Source organism: Primulina eburnea, chromosome 7 (genome assembly GCF_022965805.1).
Source record: "Primulina eburnea isolate SZY01 chromosome 7, ASM2296580v1, whole genome shotgun sequence".
In the NCBI taxonomy this organism is placed as follows: Eukaryota; Viridiplantae; Streptophyta; class Magnoliopsida; order Lamiales; family Gesneriaceae; genus Primulina; species Primulina eburnea.
Window position 1 is genome coordinate 8,789,291 of NC_133107.1, and position 14,219 is coordinate 8,803,509.

The following is a 14,219-nucleotide window of genomic DNA, read 5'->3' on the forward strand; positions in this document are numbered from 1 at the left end:
GTGTTGAATATAAGATTGGTATACCGAAAATTTTGGCACATATAACTAACATATCGATTATCTCGAAATTATATGGTATACCGATATTTTGGTATGGTATCGGTATACAATTTTATACCCAAAAAACTTCAAATTTTTAAACTTTTATAAATTTATTGTTTAAAAATATTATATATTTTTAAATTTTTATTTTTGTTTCCTGATACATACCGAAATTTTCAAATTTCATACCTCTATATTACTAAAAAATTCGATATTGTTATCGTACCGGAATCTTCGGTATACCAGAAATTCGGTATTTTTCCCATGCATAGTTGAATATTTATTTTTTCTGTCAATTATTTTAAAATAACATACATTCATGAAACAATTATTTTCGTAAATTGAATATAAAATAATGATTTTTCTAAGATAATGTGAAAATGAGATGCAAAATATTTTTGGGAAACAATTAGAGTATATTCCTTCTTTGTATCCCTAAAAATAATTTTTCTTTTTGAAATCTAAACAAGCACAACCAATTTAACTTTTTGGATTAACAATTAAAAATATAAGATAATACTATTCGATTTATTTTGAAAATATATAAAGAATTCCGGGATTTAAAAAAACAAACACCGAGTAAAACTGAAATTTTTTTTAAGATGGAAAAATGCATTTTGTTAGAATGGAAAAAGAGTTTAGGATTGAGGTTTAAATAAACTATTTTCAAATTCTCTTCTAAACTCGAGTTGGTATTAACAGTTGTTAACTGTTAACGCTTGATTCTCGACCAGCTAGACCACTTAAAAGTGCGGAAAAGTCTGGCTTGTACCACTGAGTTACAATGTATTCAATTAATTGATCTTTTAAGAAGTTAACAAGATAGAATAACTAAAGGAGACAATAAAGAGGAGCTCAAAGTAATTATATAACACAAGATATATGGAGGTTCGAAAGCAATATCCTTCCACGTCTTTTTTTCTTCCATTCAAGCAAGAAATTCACTAGAAGATTGTGACTGTTACAACAACTTGCAAAAACTTATTTCAGTTACGTCCTAGAACCCTCTATGACGACGACGACGATGATTGTAAGGTCCGAAATCAAGACGACGTAATCCAACTGCATGCGAATCTAGGAAAAATGAATGATAGCTAATTAAATTGTTTCAATTGCTTAAATTAATTATGTATGATGTGTTTATATGATTTTATAGTAGTTGTCTACTTAAATGCATTAAGATATAATTTTAAAGGTTATTCGACTTGCGATCGAAGAATGGAGACCGGTGGCTGAAAAAATGGAAAATGTTTTTAGTTAATAATTATTTTTAATTATTTAAAATAAGGTTGATGTTTTTTACTATTTATAAAAATAATGAATTTTGAGGTGATTTTATATGTCTGGATGTAATTTTTATCAGTATACGATTTCAACAAAAATGCGAACGTTTTGACAACCCGACTAATAATTTCACAAACTTTTCTAAACGAAATAATTTTTAAAAGCACCAATGAGCTTATTGGGCCTAACTAATTTTGTTAATGTGCCTAAAGTATTTTCAAGTTTTATTAATCAAGTATATAAGCCCATAACCCACCCTATAACTCAATATACAAGGACTCTTTTCTCTCAACATCACACGGCACACACAAACACATCAAGAAAAAGCTTCGAAATTTTCAAGGAAAATTCACCCAAGGTTTTTTCGTCGCCGTTCTTCGATTCGTCAACGAAAATTCGTATACTAAATAAGCAAAGGCACGCCATATTTCTTCCCTTTTCTCATCTAACACATCCTAATATGTATTAAATATGAATTTGCATGAAAAACAAGATACATTTTTATTTATTTTCGTTTTTGTGCAAAGCATGAATTTTTTAGCATGTTTTTTATTAAAAACTTGATGTATATGTACATGAAGGGGTTGTCATGTTCTAGGATTGAAAATGGGCATGTTTTTACACGATTTATAGAGTCTTAGAAAGCACGAAAAAGTTTCACACGAGAATAGAATAAAGCTGGAACCGAAATTGCTTGTGGTTGATCAAAATTCGGTTTCAAGAGGAACCATGGTGCATGGCTTGGCTTGGCTTGGGTGCGACCAAGGCTGGGTTGGGCCATGGTTGGGTTAGGAAAGGAGTTCTAGCCATGCTGGACTCGAGCTTATCGGCTGGGAAGGAGCTAGGACTCTTCCCCAGCCAAGGCACGACGGCGTGCTGGTGTACGCTTGGGCTTTTGTCTCGGCTAGGGGGCTTAGGATTGGGCTAGGCTGGGATAGGTCCCTAGGGTCCTAATAGGGTGCACAAGGGTTTGGGTCAGGGGCTGGCTCGGTGGTTAGGGTCCTAGGCGAGTTCGAAGAGTCCTAAGGCAAGTAGGGTTCTCAGCCGGTTACTTGCTGCAGGTGCAGGAGGCTTCAGGCGAGCTATGGTTCGAGTCCTAGGTGTTCTAAGGGTCCAATAGGGTGCCCAGAGGGTCTGGTCAGGGGTCGGATCAGGGTGGTTCGAGCATGGCTCGGTGGAAATGCAAGTTGGCTCAGAGGTTTCCTTAGGTCGTTCGAACTTAGGGTTTTATTGGCTAGGTTTTGAAACAGGGTCCAATGGGGGTCGAATCATATTTCACGAGGGCTAAATAAATATTAAAAGTCTATGTTTTAAATTTGGAAATTTTATATTAAAGTTTGATTTAATTCGGGATTAAAACATATTAATAAGTTATAATTAAAGAATAAATAACAAGCCATTGATTTAAGCTAAATAAAAATATGAAAAAATTTATGTAAGCTTAAATAATTATTTGGGATGGTCTAGAGTCAATGGAAATAAGAGAAAGTCAAAATCGTGACATTTTCTTACACCCGAAAAATTAGTAAACGTCATGGCAGTGCTCTGAATGTTGTTTTTATATGTTAATATGAATATTTTAAATGTTTAAGAAATTTTATGATGAAAAATTAACGTTAAAAGATATGTTGCTTGGTTGGTTTAAAAGAAAATTGATATTTATATGCATGAATTTTGTAAAGTGATGAGAATATGAAATATTGAAGGATGTGAAGTAATTGTGACTAATACGAATACGCTGATATGTTAATACGTAAGGCCAAGGCTCAGCTGACTGGTGAGAGTGTTGCTGATGTTCCTGCCGCCCAGTACTGTGGTAACATGTAAATGGATCCATCGCCCCAATACAATTACAAAAGGCACAATTAACGATCTGAATTCAACGAAAGGAAAATGGAATACGTATATGAATATGTTGATGATGATATGAAAATGTTTATGTTTATGTTTATGCAACTTTATGAAAACGTTATTTTACGTAAAATTATTTTTCACTGTTGCATGTGTTCTGTATATGTATTATTTGTTATCAAGATTATGGTTTGCTGAGTCTTTAAACTCACTAGGTGTGATTCATGCAGGTGATTATGATAATAACAATGGAGGTCTTGAGGGTTGATCTGAATGGACTGAAGGTGCACATAACCCGAGGACCAGCTATAGTAGTTTTCCGCACTTATGTTTATGGTTTATGATTTTAAGTTTATGTTAAAGATATTTTTACGACTTTGATTATGCTTTTGAGAGGTTGTTAGTTTTAGCAATATTGCTAAGTAGGATTTGATAACGTTGACGATTTTATGATTCATACTATTTCCATTGATTTTTCAAACATGGTTGGGTGTTTTATTTTTAAAATGGTGTCAAAATATTATATACATACATACATATATATATTATATGTATGTATGTATGCATCGACCGAAATTAGGAGGATAGGAAAAAAAATTTCTAGTACTTTTTAAGAAAACAAGTAGTGGACATTTCAATGATGATAATAATAATAATATCTACTTAATTAACTATTAGCCAATTTTACACATATAATTACTTTCCTTACTATGCAAAATTTGATTCATCTTAAAACACTCAAATGCGAGATATTTTCATATCAACAACTCACATTTAACACTTTGTTAGGCATGGTGGGAATGTTTAGAAGGGGTGAATAACATTTCACAAATTTTTCTTTTTTTTTTAACAAAGAAGATCTCAACTGGTGTTAGCAGTCGAGATCATATCATGATCTTCTATGTTTAATGGACAACTAAAACAAATCAATGTGCCAAATTCCAACCAAACTTGGTAAACTAAATAAAATCAGTAGACCGCAATCAGTAAACGACTAAGGAAAATTATTTCGGCTAAAAATAAATTACACGTAGATTTTTATGAAATTCGAATAAATATCTTCTACGACTATCCCCTTATGTTTCCAAAAAATTCCACTAAAAGATTTTAATAGTTAAAAATTGTGACTACTAACTTCATTGGAACTTACTACAGCATAACTTAAACAATTAGTATAAATTTATCACAACTAAAATGAATCAGCACAAAAAGACTCTTGTTTTCAGTTACAAAAAACTCACACAAGATACAATATGAATTTGATACACTCGTGGGTAAAATTTCAACACAGATGATCGTTGAAATAGATAGGATAAAACTTTATGTGTGTGTTCTTGTTAATTTAACAGAGCTTCAATAATTTCATAAACGTAACATATTGTTGAATGTGTATATGGAGCATTTAATGAATCTTGATACAATCTTACATGGAGAATTTGTTACTTTCAGATATGAGCAGCTATATCCAGTCGTAATAGAGACATAAAAGAAATATTACTACATGACACAAGTCATTCGTCTATTATGAAAATAGTATGGACAAGTGTGTTTGTCGAACTGAATTGAGAAAGTATTGTCGCATAACTGACTGATTCTAATCAAGTTATACTTCAAATTCTCAACTAGTAAAACATCTTTGATTGTAAATTTACCATGGATAAGCTTACTCTTACCCATAGTTTTACCTTTGGAATTGTCTCCAAAACTGATGTTTGGTCCATTGTAGTTGATAAATTGAGATAGCAAATTTGCATCCCCTGTTATATGCCGTGAACATCCACTATCTAGATACCAGGTAGATTCCTTGTTTGTACCTGCCGCCTGCAATCACACACAATATATAATCTTGGTACACATATTCATTTAGGTCCTAGACTGATTAGATCTTTGGGAACCCAAACTTGGACCAGTCGAACTGACTTTCCAGTTGATGTGTTCCAAATAGTTTTTCTCGACTTTTGGGTATTAAGTGTGTGGTGTAAGGGAGAAACAATATGATTTATATCCTTTTTCAACTGACTGTTCTTTTGATACCGTTTTTGAACTGGCTTATAGTTGTAGTAATTGTAATAGTCATTCCTTGAGTACTGATTGTTGTAACTGAATCGTTTAGGTAACCAGTTTCTTGAATCAGTTGAACTCTCAGAGCTATATCCAATTCAATACCATTTGGCTTTGTTCTTACTTTCAGTCGATTGAACAGTTGGTTTACTCGGTTCTGAGAATTCATTTACCATGGTTGATTTTACAAAGGTAATGTAGTTTCATTTGTCTTTATTCAACCTTGGATGTGTATCACTTGTAGAATTTTCAACATGACAGTTAAATCCTAAACCAGTTTTATCATCAACTGATTTTTGTGAATTCTGCATTTCAGTCAATGTAACTGAAGACTTGTTTCAAGCTTGAATCAGTTCAGTATGTTTTGAAATTTTAGTTTGTAATTGATTTATCAAAGCTTGGTTCTCAATCATTTCAGTTTTTTGCTTTGCAATCTCCCTTTTTAGATTTAACACTTCAATTGACTCATCAGTTTCAGTTTTGTTATCATGGGGATCATTTTGCTCAGCTATGACCTTCTCAAATGATCGGGCAAGTTTGTGATACTCCTTTACCATGTCATGCAATGTGATGATTAAGTTCCTCACGAGTGAAATCAGTAGAGCTAAAGTCAAATACATGTTCACTTGTTGATTTTAGTTCAACATCATTTGCCATTAAGCTCTTGACTTCATCTTCATCATCGCTTGAACTGATTTGGCTTTCAGGTTCTGACTCCTCACTGTCAGTTTCTGCCTACTTCGACTTACTCTCCTCAGCTAGAAGCACCTCATGTTTCTTTCTGAGAAATTTATTGTCATCCCTGCTTCTTATTCTGTGTTCATAGGGCTTATTTTCTTTTTCAGTTGATCCTCGATTGTCCTTCTTTGGCTTGGGGCAGTCAGCAATGAAATGGCCAGTCTTGCCACAGTGTAGCATGCATATGATTCTTCTTTGGAATGATTCTTCTGATATTGTTTCTGGAAGTTTTGATTTCTCCTTATAAACCTTCCAAACTTCTTGACAAACAATGACATTACGTCATTGCTCAGCTGATCAGCAGATTTGTCAACTGAACCAGTTGATTCCAGCTTGACAGCAGTTAAAACAGTAATGACATTTGATGTGGAAGGTTCCCCTTCTCTTGTTTATAGTTCAAACTCATATGCCTTTAGATTAGCAAACAAATCGTGTAGTTCAACCTTGTTAAGGTCCTTTAATTCACGCATAGCCATGGTCTTGACGTCCTATTCTTTGGGAAGACCTCTGACCACCTTCAGTGTTATTTCTTTGACCGAATACACATTTCCAAGTGCATTCGGCTCGTTTATGATACCACTGACCCTCTCATCATAATCGAGCATGGATTATCCAGCTTTCATCTTGATATTATCAAATTTCTGAACGGCAACTGATAGCTTGTTCTCCTTGGTTTGTTCGTTTCCTTCACAAAGCTGAATCAGTTTCTCCCATATCTCTTTACCAGTTTTGCACATTTTGATCTTGCTGAAAATGACATATCTAGTGTTTTATATAAGATGTCCTTAGCCACATTGTCGAGGTTGGCTTTCAGTTGTCCATTCCTCTCTGGGCTTCTCAATGTGATGAGGTGCCCCATCAGTTATTGCAACTGCTGTATTTGCCTTTAAGATTTTCATGGGTCCTTCAATAATGACATACCACATATCGTCGTCTTGTGCAGCTAAATGAGCTTGCATTCTAATTTTTCAATCATCGAAATATTCTCTGGTATTTTATTGAATGAAGACATGGTTATCAGTTTTGTGGATAAGAATATTCTGAGACAAGATTTAACTACTCTGGTACCACTTGATATGATCGATTAACTGGTGAATGAGTGTTTAGAAGGAGGGTTGAATAAACACTCTTAATTATCACAATCTTTTTGAATGTTGAGTCAGTTTAGTACAAACTGAAATTCGAAATCTTGTTAGTCAATATCAATCAGTTAACAATAGAATACGGAAAGAAACTGACTGATAGATAGTGTTGGGTACAATAATTGTCCTTGCTTGGTAGAGCGACCGAACCATGGTGCTTGAACTGCTGTGCGGTTTAAAAGATTTGAGTTGCACCATTACCACCAGCTATAGCTTTTGGTAAAGCGGCAAGCGCTCGATCCTCCAGATAGAATGAAAAACTGATCAGAGAATACACGAGATTTTTTGGATTTTTGGAGATTTCAATAACTCCTACGTCACCCCTTCTATCACAAGGATATGATATCCACTAAAAAACTTTGATCAATACAAACACTTGTACAGACCCACTTCAGTTTTGTACTTAACAATGCCAAAACTGAAACTCTTAATTTACAAAATATTTCACAGTAGTCAACTGGACTTAACACAACTGGTCTCTTTAAGATCGGATTTACAATAAGATGATTTGTGCTAGTAAGCTCGAAAATTAGCCTAGAATTCTACGAATATATCTGATAAAAGTGAGCTTCTAATTATTTGAATATGAGCAAGAGTTTCAGCAGAGTAACAGCAAGAATGATCATTTTTATCGTCTGTCTCTTTCTAACTGCTCTTCTCTGCTATTTATAGGCTTTTCTTCAACGGTAATAATCAATATAATTTGAATCTTTATATCCGTTGTTTGTCACGTCAATCTTTTTCTGACATTCGTACACTACAGCTGAATTGCGGCATTTCCACTAGTAGTTGCAGTCTGTTTTTGTACTATTTGTTGGTTGAATGTATAGCAATGGCTGGTAAGCTCACAACTGAATGTAGCAACTGATCAGTCAGTTGACTGCGTAGGTTTAGTTTTGAGTATTTGTTCAGTTACTCTCAAACTTCTTGATCAGTTAATCCTTTCGATTTAAGCACTTAGTTTGTCAAACAACCGAAATTCAGTTTCCAATAATAATATTTTTAACATTCATTTGGTGTATTTTGATTTTAAGATTATTGTTAGATTTAACTTTACTTTTTTGAGTAATTAGATAACTTATTTGGGAATTGAAACGATCAGCGGATCTACTAAAATCAAGAACAATCAATTAAAGATTATTTTTGTCAACTTGTAACAAAAAAAAAATCAGATTTTATCAACTCAAATGGTATTTGAAGCGGAGAGGATGATTTAATCCCGCAGAGTCGGGGATGGAGATTCTGTGAATAGACAGAACCGATGATGAGAGCGGGGATGGAGATACAATACGGGGGCGAGGATGAGAATGACAAACTCGTCTCGTTGTCATCCCCGAGTATGTATATGTTATGTAGAACAGCTTGATGATAGGAAAAAAGAAAATAGTGCTCAGATCTTGATTAAGGAATGTTGTAAAAGCCTCGGGGTGCCTTTTTCAGTCTTGAATCTTGCCTTTATACTTGATCTTCTTCAACGGTCAAATCTTTATCGTCATTGTTCTGGTAGCGGACACAAAAGTAAGATGTCTTTTGTCTTCTTTCTCTTCATAGTACGTTACATTTAATATTATTGGTATGTATCCAAATATGGTAATTAATGTTTTTTGAAAAGTCGAAATGTTGATTCATAAAAGAGAAAAGTATGCTCATATATTTGTCTCCTGTTCGGCTTAACTTCATAGCATTCGGTTTAAAACATGTGAACACAAATAAATAGAAGCCGAATTCTAAAACAACTCGATGTTTTTTGTTTTCATCAAAGTTAAGACACTTCAATCTAACACATTTGTAAGCATAGCCAGAAATTCTTTTCTTAATTTCCTACTCTATTTATCCAAATTATTTCTTACTAAAAAAACTCATGTCAAGTCTATTCAATTTATCATTACATAAAATTACAGATTTTTTTTTAAAAACTTTCGAAAATCAAGAAATCATGTGCACAGAGTTATATATTGCTGTGAAATTGGATTCAGTACTTATTATTATTGTTCATGATGTAAACTAAACCATATTGGGAAGTTTGAATTCAATTTGAATAATGATAGATTGATGGGAAAGGGTGAGAGGCCCAAAAGTACAAGCCAAGCATTTAAATTCGTTTGACAATTTTCACAGGAGTTGTGCTATGTATATTGTATATATTTTCATGTACAAATTTATAATAACAAAGGACCGAATTTCATTAAATCAAGTCATTTTTTGTCATTGTTTTGGAGACAACTGTTGTCCTAAATGCCCTACAACTTCAAAGGAATGATGGCAAGTACGGGAAAATTTTAGAAGTTGGTTTTATATAAATTTTTGGTTATTTAACAGGTTAAATTTGGTTGTAATACATTAAAATAGTTTTTTTCATATCCAATCAATTTTGAGTGGTCTCATCTAAGATCGTCTTACAGATCTTAATCTGTGAGACGGGTCAACACTACTCATATTCACAATAAAAAATAATACTCTTAGCATAAAAAATAATACATTTTCATGGATGACCCAAATAAGAGATCCGTCTTACAAATACAGCCCATGAAACCGTTTCACATAAGTTTTTGTCATCAATTTTTTAATTAGTATTGACATGTGGTAGATATGATAATAAAATTTGATGCCACGTTAACAGCGTGCAGTGTCATGTTAATATTTGAGGAAAATAGAAGTAAAAGTAAAAAAAAAAACTAAATAATTGCATTAATCATATATTTAAAAAAATTAAAATCCTGCTCATTCGAATTATGCGAAGATTTTTAATTTCTTGTCAGTATTTTTATTTTTGCAAAAGAGTCGTAATATGTTTTAAAATTAGATTTTTTTTTTATAAATAGTATTGATAGATCTTGAATTAAATTAAAAAGAAAGATGAATGAATACAAGTGGGAAAGAGAAAATACGAAGAAATGGAAAGAATTATGTTTGTAGGTTGGAATGAATTACCTTTTTCTTTCCATTTTACTGACTGTTCGAGGTGAATGATATTTTTCTACAAAAACTTTTATGTGTATCAAAAATCATTTTCTAAGAATCGTTCCTGTACAATAAATATAGAGAGATTATTATTCTTTCTTAACCATTTAAAAGATACATAATTATTTTAAATTAAATAAATTAAACCCTTTTCTCTCTATTATACTTCCAAATCTAACTTTAATATCAAAATAACATTAAAAAATCTATTTTTTTTATCAATATTTATCAAATAAAATCTTGTATAAACAAAATGTTGGCATTCAATCAATTTCCTTACTAGGACAGTGGTTGACTAACGCGGCTTAAATTTAGTACCGTTTAAATATCACAATTATTACAAACTATAGATTTTCAGAAGCCTTCGTGTACCTCCCATGGTCGAAGTGGATGGGAGGTCATTGTAGATGTCACGAGATTACACGAACAATGAGTAGTTCTTGACATACTTTTAAACGAATGATACATGAATGAACTGATCTCACATTCGTATGAGAGATTTTCAAAACTATTCAAGTATAAGATTATACACTTTTTCAGGACTTAAAAGATTTTGTATGTACTGCTCATATAAAAAAATCACATTCTTTTCGAGAATTAATCACATAAGAACATAAAGTTAATCGTTCTTGACTTTGAAGAATTCTGAGATGGATGTCCCCCTATGAAGTTTCTTAAGATGCGTGTAAATGAGGACATAAAGACGTTGAAAAGTCTCATTTTGATATAGTGAGAATAGTCGTCGGATTTGGGGTATTATATAATGACATCAAAGCCGAAATCTTCTAGTATGGTGTGGATCGGGACGAACCAAGTGGAAGATGATGGATATGTGATGCTCGAGACCGAAGAGGACGGGGTGATCGTCGTTGTCATGAGATTGCAGGGACAATGAGTAGCTCCTGGAAGATCTCTAGGTGAGAGAAACATGAGTGAATCGATCTCATACTGCAATGAGATGTATTCAAAACTGTTAAAACATGAGAGCGTACAATTGTGAATGGCTTAAAAGATTTTATAGATACTACTCATATCATCAATGTGCATCTTATTTTTAGAGCTCATCATTTAAAATCAAAGCTAAACATACTTGATTTGTAACAATTTTGAGATGAGTGAACCACCAAGAATTTCTCAAGAAGTGAAGACACAAATATATTATAAAGACATACATTGATAGAGTGAGGACAATCAATCATCGTGGAACATTACATTTCAATCCTTCGTAAAATTCGGATATCATATACCAAAAAAATATTAAATCAAATAAAATATTACACGCATTTTAGAACAAAAAAAATTAGGACCACCTAGAAAACGATTTCTGCAGACGGGGTAATAAGAATTAGGTCATCATGATATATACAGTGATATATATACACACACATGAGATCTTTACACACAAAAAACACAGTGGAGCTTCTAATGGCGGAAGAGGAGATCAACATCAGCGGCCTGTCCATGTACAGCTTTCAGTTACGAATACCATCTGCGCTTTAATTTCCCTTCCATTTTCTCTCCTCTCTCTCACTTCCTCTTTCCATTTTCAACGTCTGTCCATTTTCACTCTCACACGCTCTTATTCCGAAATCTTTTACTTCCCACGCTCTTCATCGCCTGATCATCGTGATGATGGATGGATGACCTCGTAACAGTACAAGGACAGCATCATTTGTCAGAAAAAAATGGATTTCTTTTTATCAGCAAGAATAAAACCCAGAAATCCTACAGAGTCTGCTCTCTGCGTTCTTTTTCTCTCTGTCTGGGTTCTTTAGTGGAGGGGACGATGTTTGAAGATTTGAACTCGCTTACCGTGGGCAACGGGTTTGAGTATTCTTCATCGATGGAGAAGAGCTCTTCTTTTGGTAAGAGCAGCAGTGGTGATCACTGGGGTTTTTCTTGCTTGGATGAAACGCATAATTGTGAAGGGAAATATTCAGATTCCAGTTATGGGTTCGGAGAAAATAATGAGATTATTGATCTCAATGCAAGTTTAAACGAAGAAGATGAGTCTAACATGCATGCAACGCTGCTGAGCAGTGGGAAAGAATACTCCAATAATGGAAATGTGCAATCTAAATTGTGCGCGAGAGGGCACTGGAGGCCTGCGGAGGATGCGAAACTTAAAGAACTCGTAGCCATTTATGGCCCTCAGAATTGGAACCTTATTGCATAAAAACTAGAGGGGAGATCAGGTAGAATTCAAATAGTACTTTAAATTTATGTTTTCTTCTGATTTTGTGATTCTTTTTTTCGGTTTCTTTTGGTATACGGGCAGGTAAAAGCTGCAGGTTAAGATGGTTTAATCAGTTGGATCCGAAGATTAACAGAAGGGCTTTTGCTGAAGAAGAAGAGGAGAGACTTATGGCTGCTCACCGATTGTATGGCAACAAATGGGCTATGATCGCGAGGCTGTTTCCGGGAAGAACAGACAATGCGGTGAAGAATCATTGGCACGTTGTTATGGCGAGGAAATATAGGGAGCAATCCAGTGCTTTCAGGAGGAGGAAAATGGGGCAATTTGTCTGTAAGAGAGTGGAAGAAGATGATTCCCCTTCGCTCTATAATGGTTCCGCAGATGTTCAAGTAGAGACCAAGTGCCCACATTTTGGTGGTGTCAAGTGTGACTCCGGCGGCTGCTGCTTCTGCTGCTGCGGCGGCGGAGCAACACCTAGTACTGGTCATGGATTCTGGCAACCGGAGGCATCTGCTGGTTTCTTGACGGGTATGCATTTAAATGCACTTTGTTCATATTAATCTTCTTAAAAAACGAAATCTTGAATATGGAACTGATGTCAACTTCAAATTCTACTCTTCATAGTCTTAAAGATAGGTTCTTGTAGATTAATTAATCAAATTCTGCTTCAAATGCGAATTTTGAATACTGTATCAAATTCTACAAAACACAAATTCACTAGTTTGCAATTGGCTGGGCTTGCACTTTCTAGTTCTCTTTAAAATTTGAAAGTCTGCCTACTTTTTTAAAACATTTTTCATAAGAATCATCAGAACCATTGGCATGAAAAAATATACAATCTGCCACAATATAATAAGGTGAGAGACATCAAGAAAATTGTATATTTTGTAGTCATGGTGGTTGTTACAACTTCGTCCCAATCTCGGGATGATCTTGACTATGAATTTTAGCTCATAATAAATTATGCTTTATTTGATTTTCAACATTTTTTTTTTGGGACAGGGAACACCAATAACATGAGTGAGATGATGGGCATTTTCAAGAACTGTACCAAATCTTGGGATGGAACAATTATTAATTGTTATCCCCAATATCCTTCATACCCTTCTCTGATGTCTGCAGTTCAGCAGTCACAAAACAATCACTACAACGACTCATCAGAGATCTCATCATCACCACAACAAGTTCCAGGAATTGTACCAACCGCAGAGGAAAGAGCTGCACCACCACCATTTATAGACTTTCTTGGGGTTGGGGCCCTGTGAAGAAAATGGGAGTTAATTGCAAAAAACTGAAAATGGTTAGTTACAGTCCTTGAATCTTTCTTGTTAAAAAAAAAAGGAGGGGGGGCAGCTTTTATGTGAAGTGTGGAAAAGGGTGGGCAACAGTAGGAATTCTTTCAGTTGAGTGACATGAAAATTGCCAAAGCCAGATCTTTTAATGTCATTAAATTGCCCAACTCTTTTTCTATTCTAATTTCTTGTAATTTCACTGCTGTTCTTTTGGTGAAACTGTTGCCAAATGTGCAGCAATATTGTCTTGTCCACTCCCACTAATTTTCTACCCTTTTTCTTTAATGCAATTTATATATAATATGATATCTAGGAATTATGTTTGTTTTACTTTCGCGTAAATGTGGATTATAGTGTGTATAACTTTATGAAAAGATTTTTAAAAAATATTCTTGAAAATCCGAAATCAAGATTTTACATCTTACATATCCGGTTGACAAGTTGTTTCTCAAAGATTTAAACATTCAACATTAGAATTAAAACATAACAAGAACAAGGGAAAAAGGATGTTGATATGAGATTTTTTTATGCTACATCGTGGTTCTTAATTTGTGATGTGGTGGAATTTTAGCTTTGGATTACTAGCACTAGTTAATGAGACACACGAGTTGTATGTGCTAAGAATATATGAGACTAATATCGATTTCATAA

General features: G+C 33.9%; 1 protein-coding gene across 1 annotated transcript; it reads left to right on the top strand.

Moving 5' to 3' along the window:
- Window positions 1–11,466: 11,466 nt before the first annotated feature.
- Window positions 11,467–13,851, top strand: LOC140836111 (uncharacterized). The gene is made up of 3 exons (XM_073201519.1): window positions 11,467–12,274; window positions 12,358–12,804; window positions 13,279–13,851. Exons 2-3 carry the CDS (start codon window positions 12,444–12,446, stop codon window positions 13,539–13,541), a joined length of 624 nt encoding a protein of 207 aa, XP_073057620.1. The 5' UTR covers window positions 11,467–12,274; window positions 12,358–12,443; the 3' UTR covers window positions 13,542–13,851.
- The last annotated feature ends 368 nt before the right edge of the window (window positions 13,852–14,219 follow it).

What these genes read in the sequence shown, in the direction of transcription:
- LOC140836111 (XM_073201519.1), top strand. Translation starts at nt 12,444, where the DNA reads ATGGCTGCTCACCGATTGTATGGCAACAAATGGGCTATGATCGCGAGG. An exon ending in ATCTGCTGGTTTCTTGACGG is followed by an intron (nt 12,805 to 13,278) that starts GTATGCATTTAA and finishes TTTTTGGGACAG; the next exon opens with GGAACACCAATAACATGAGT.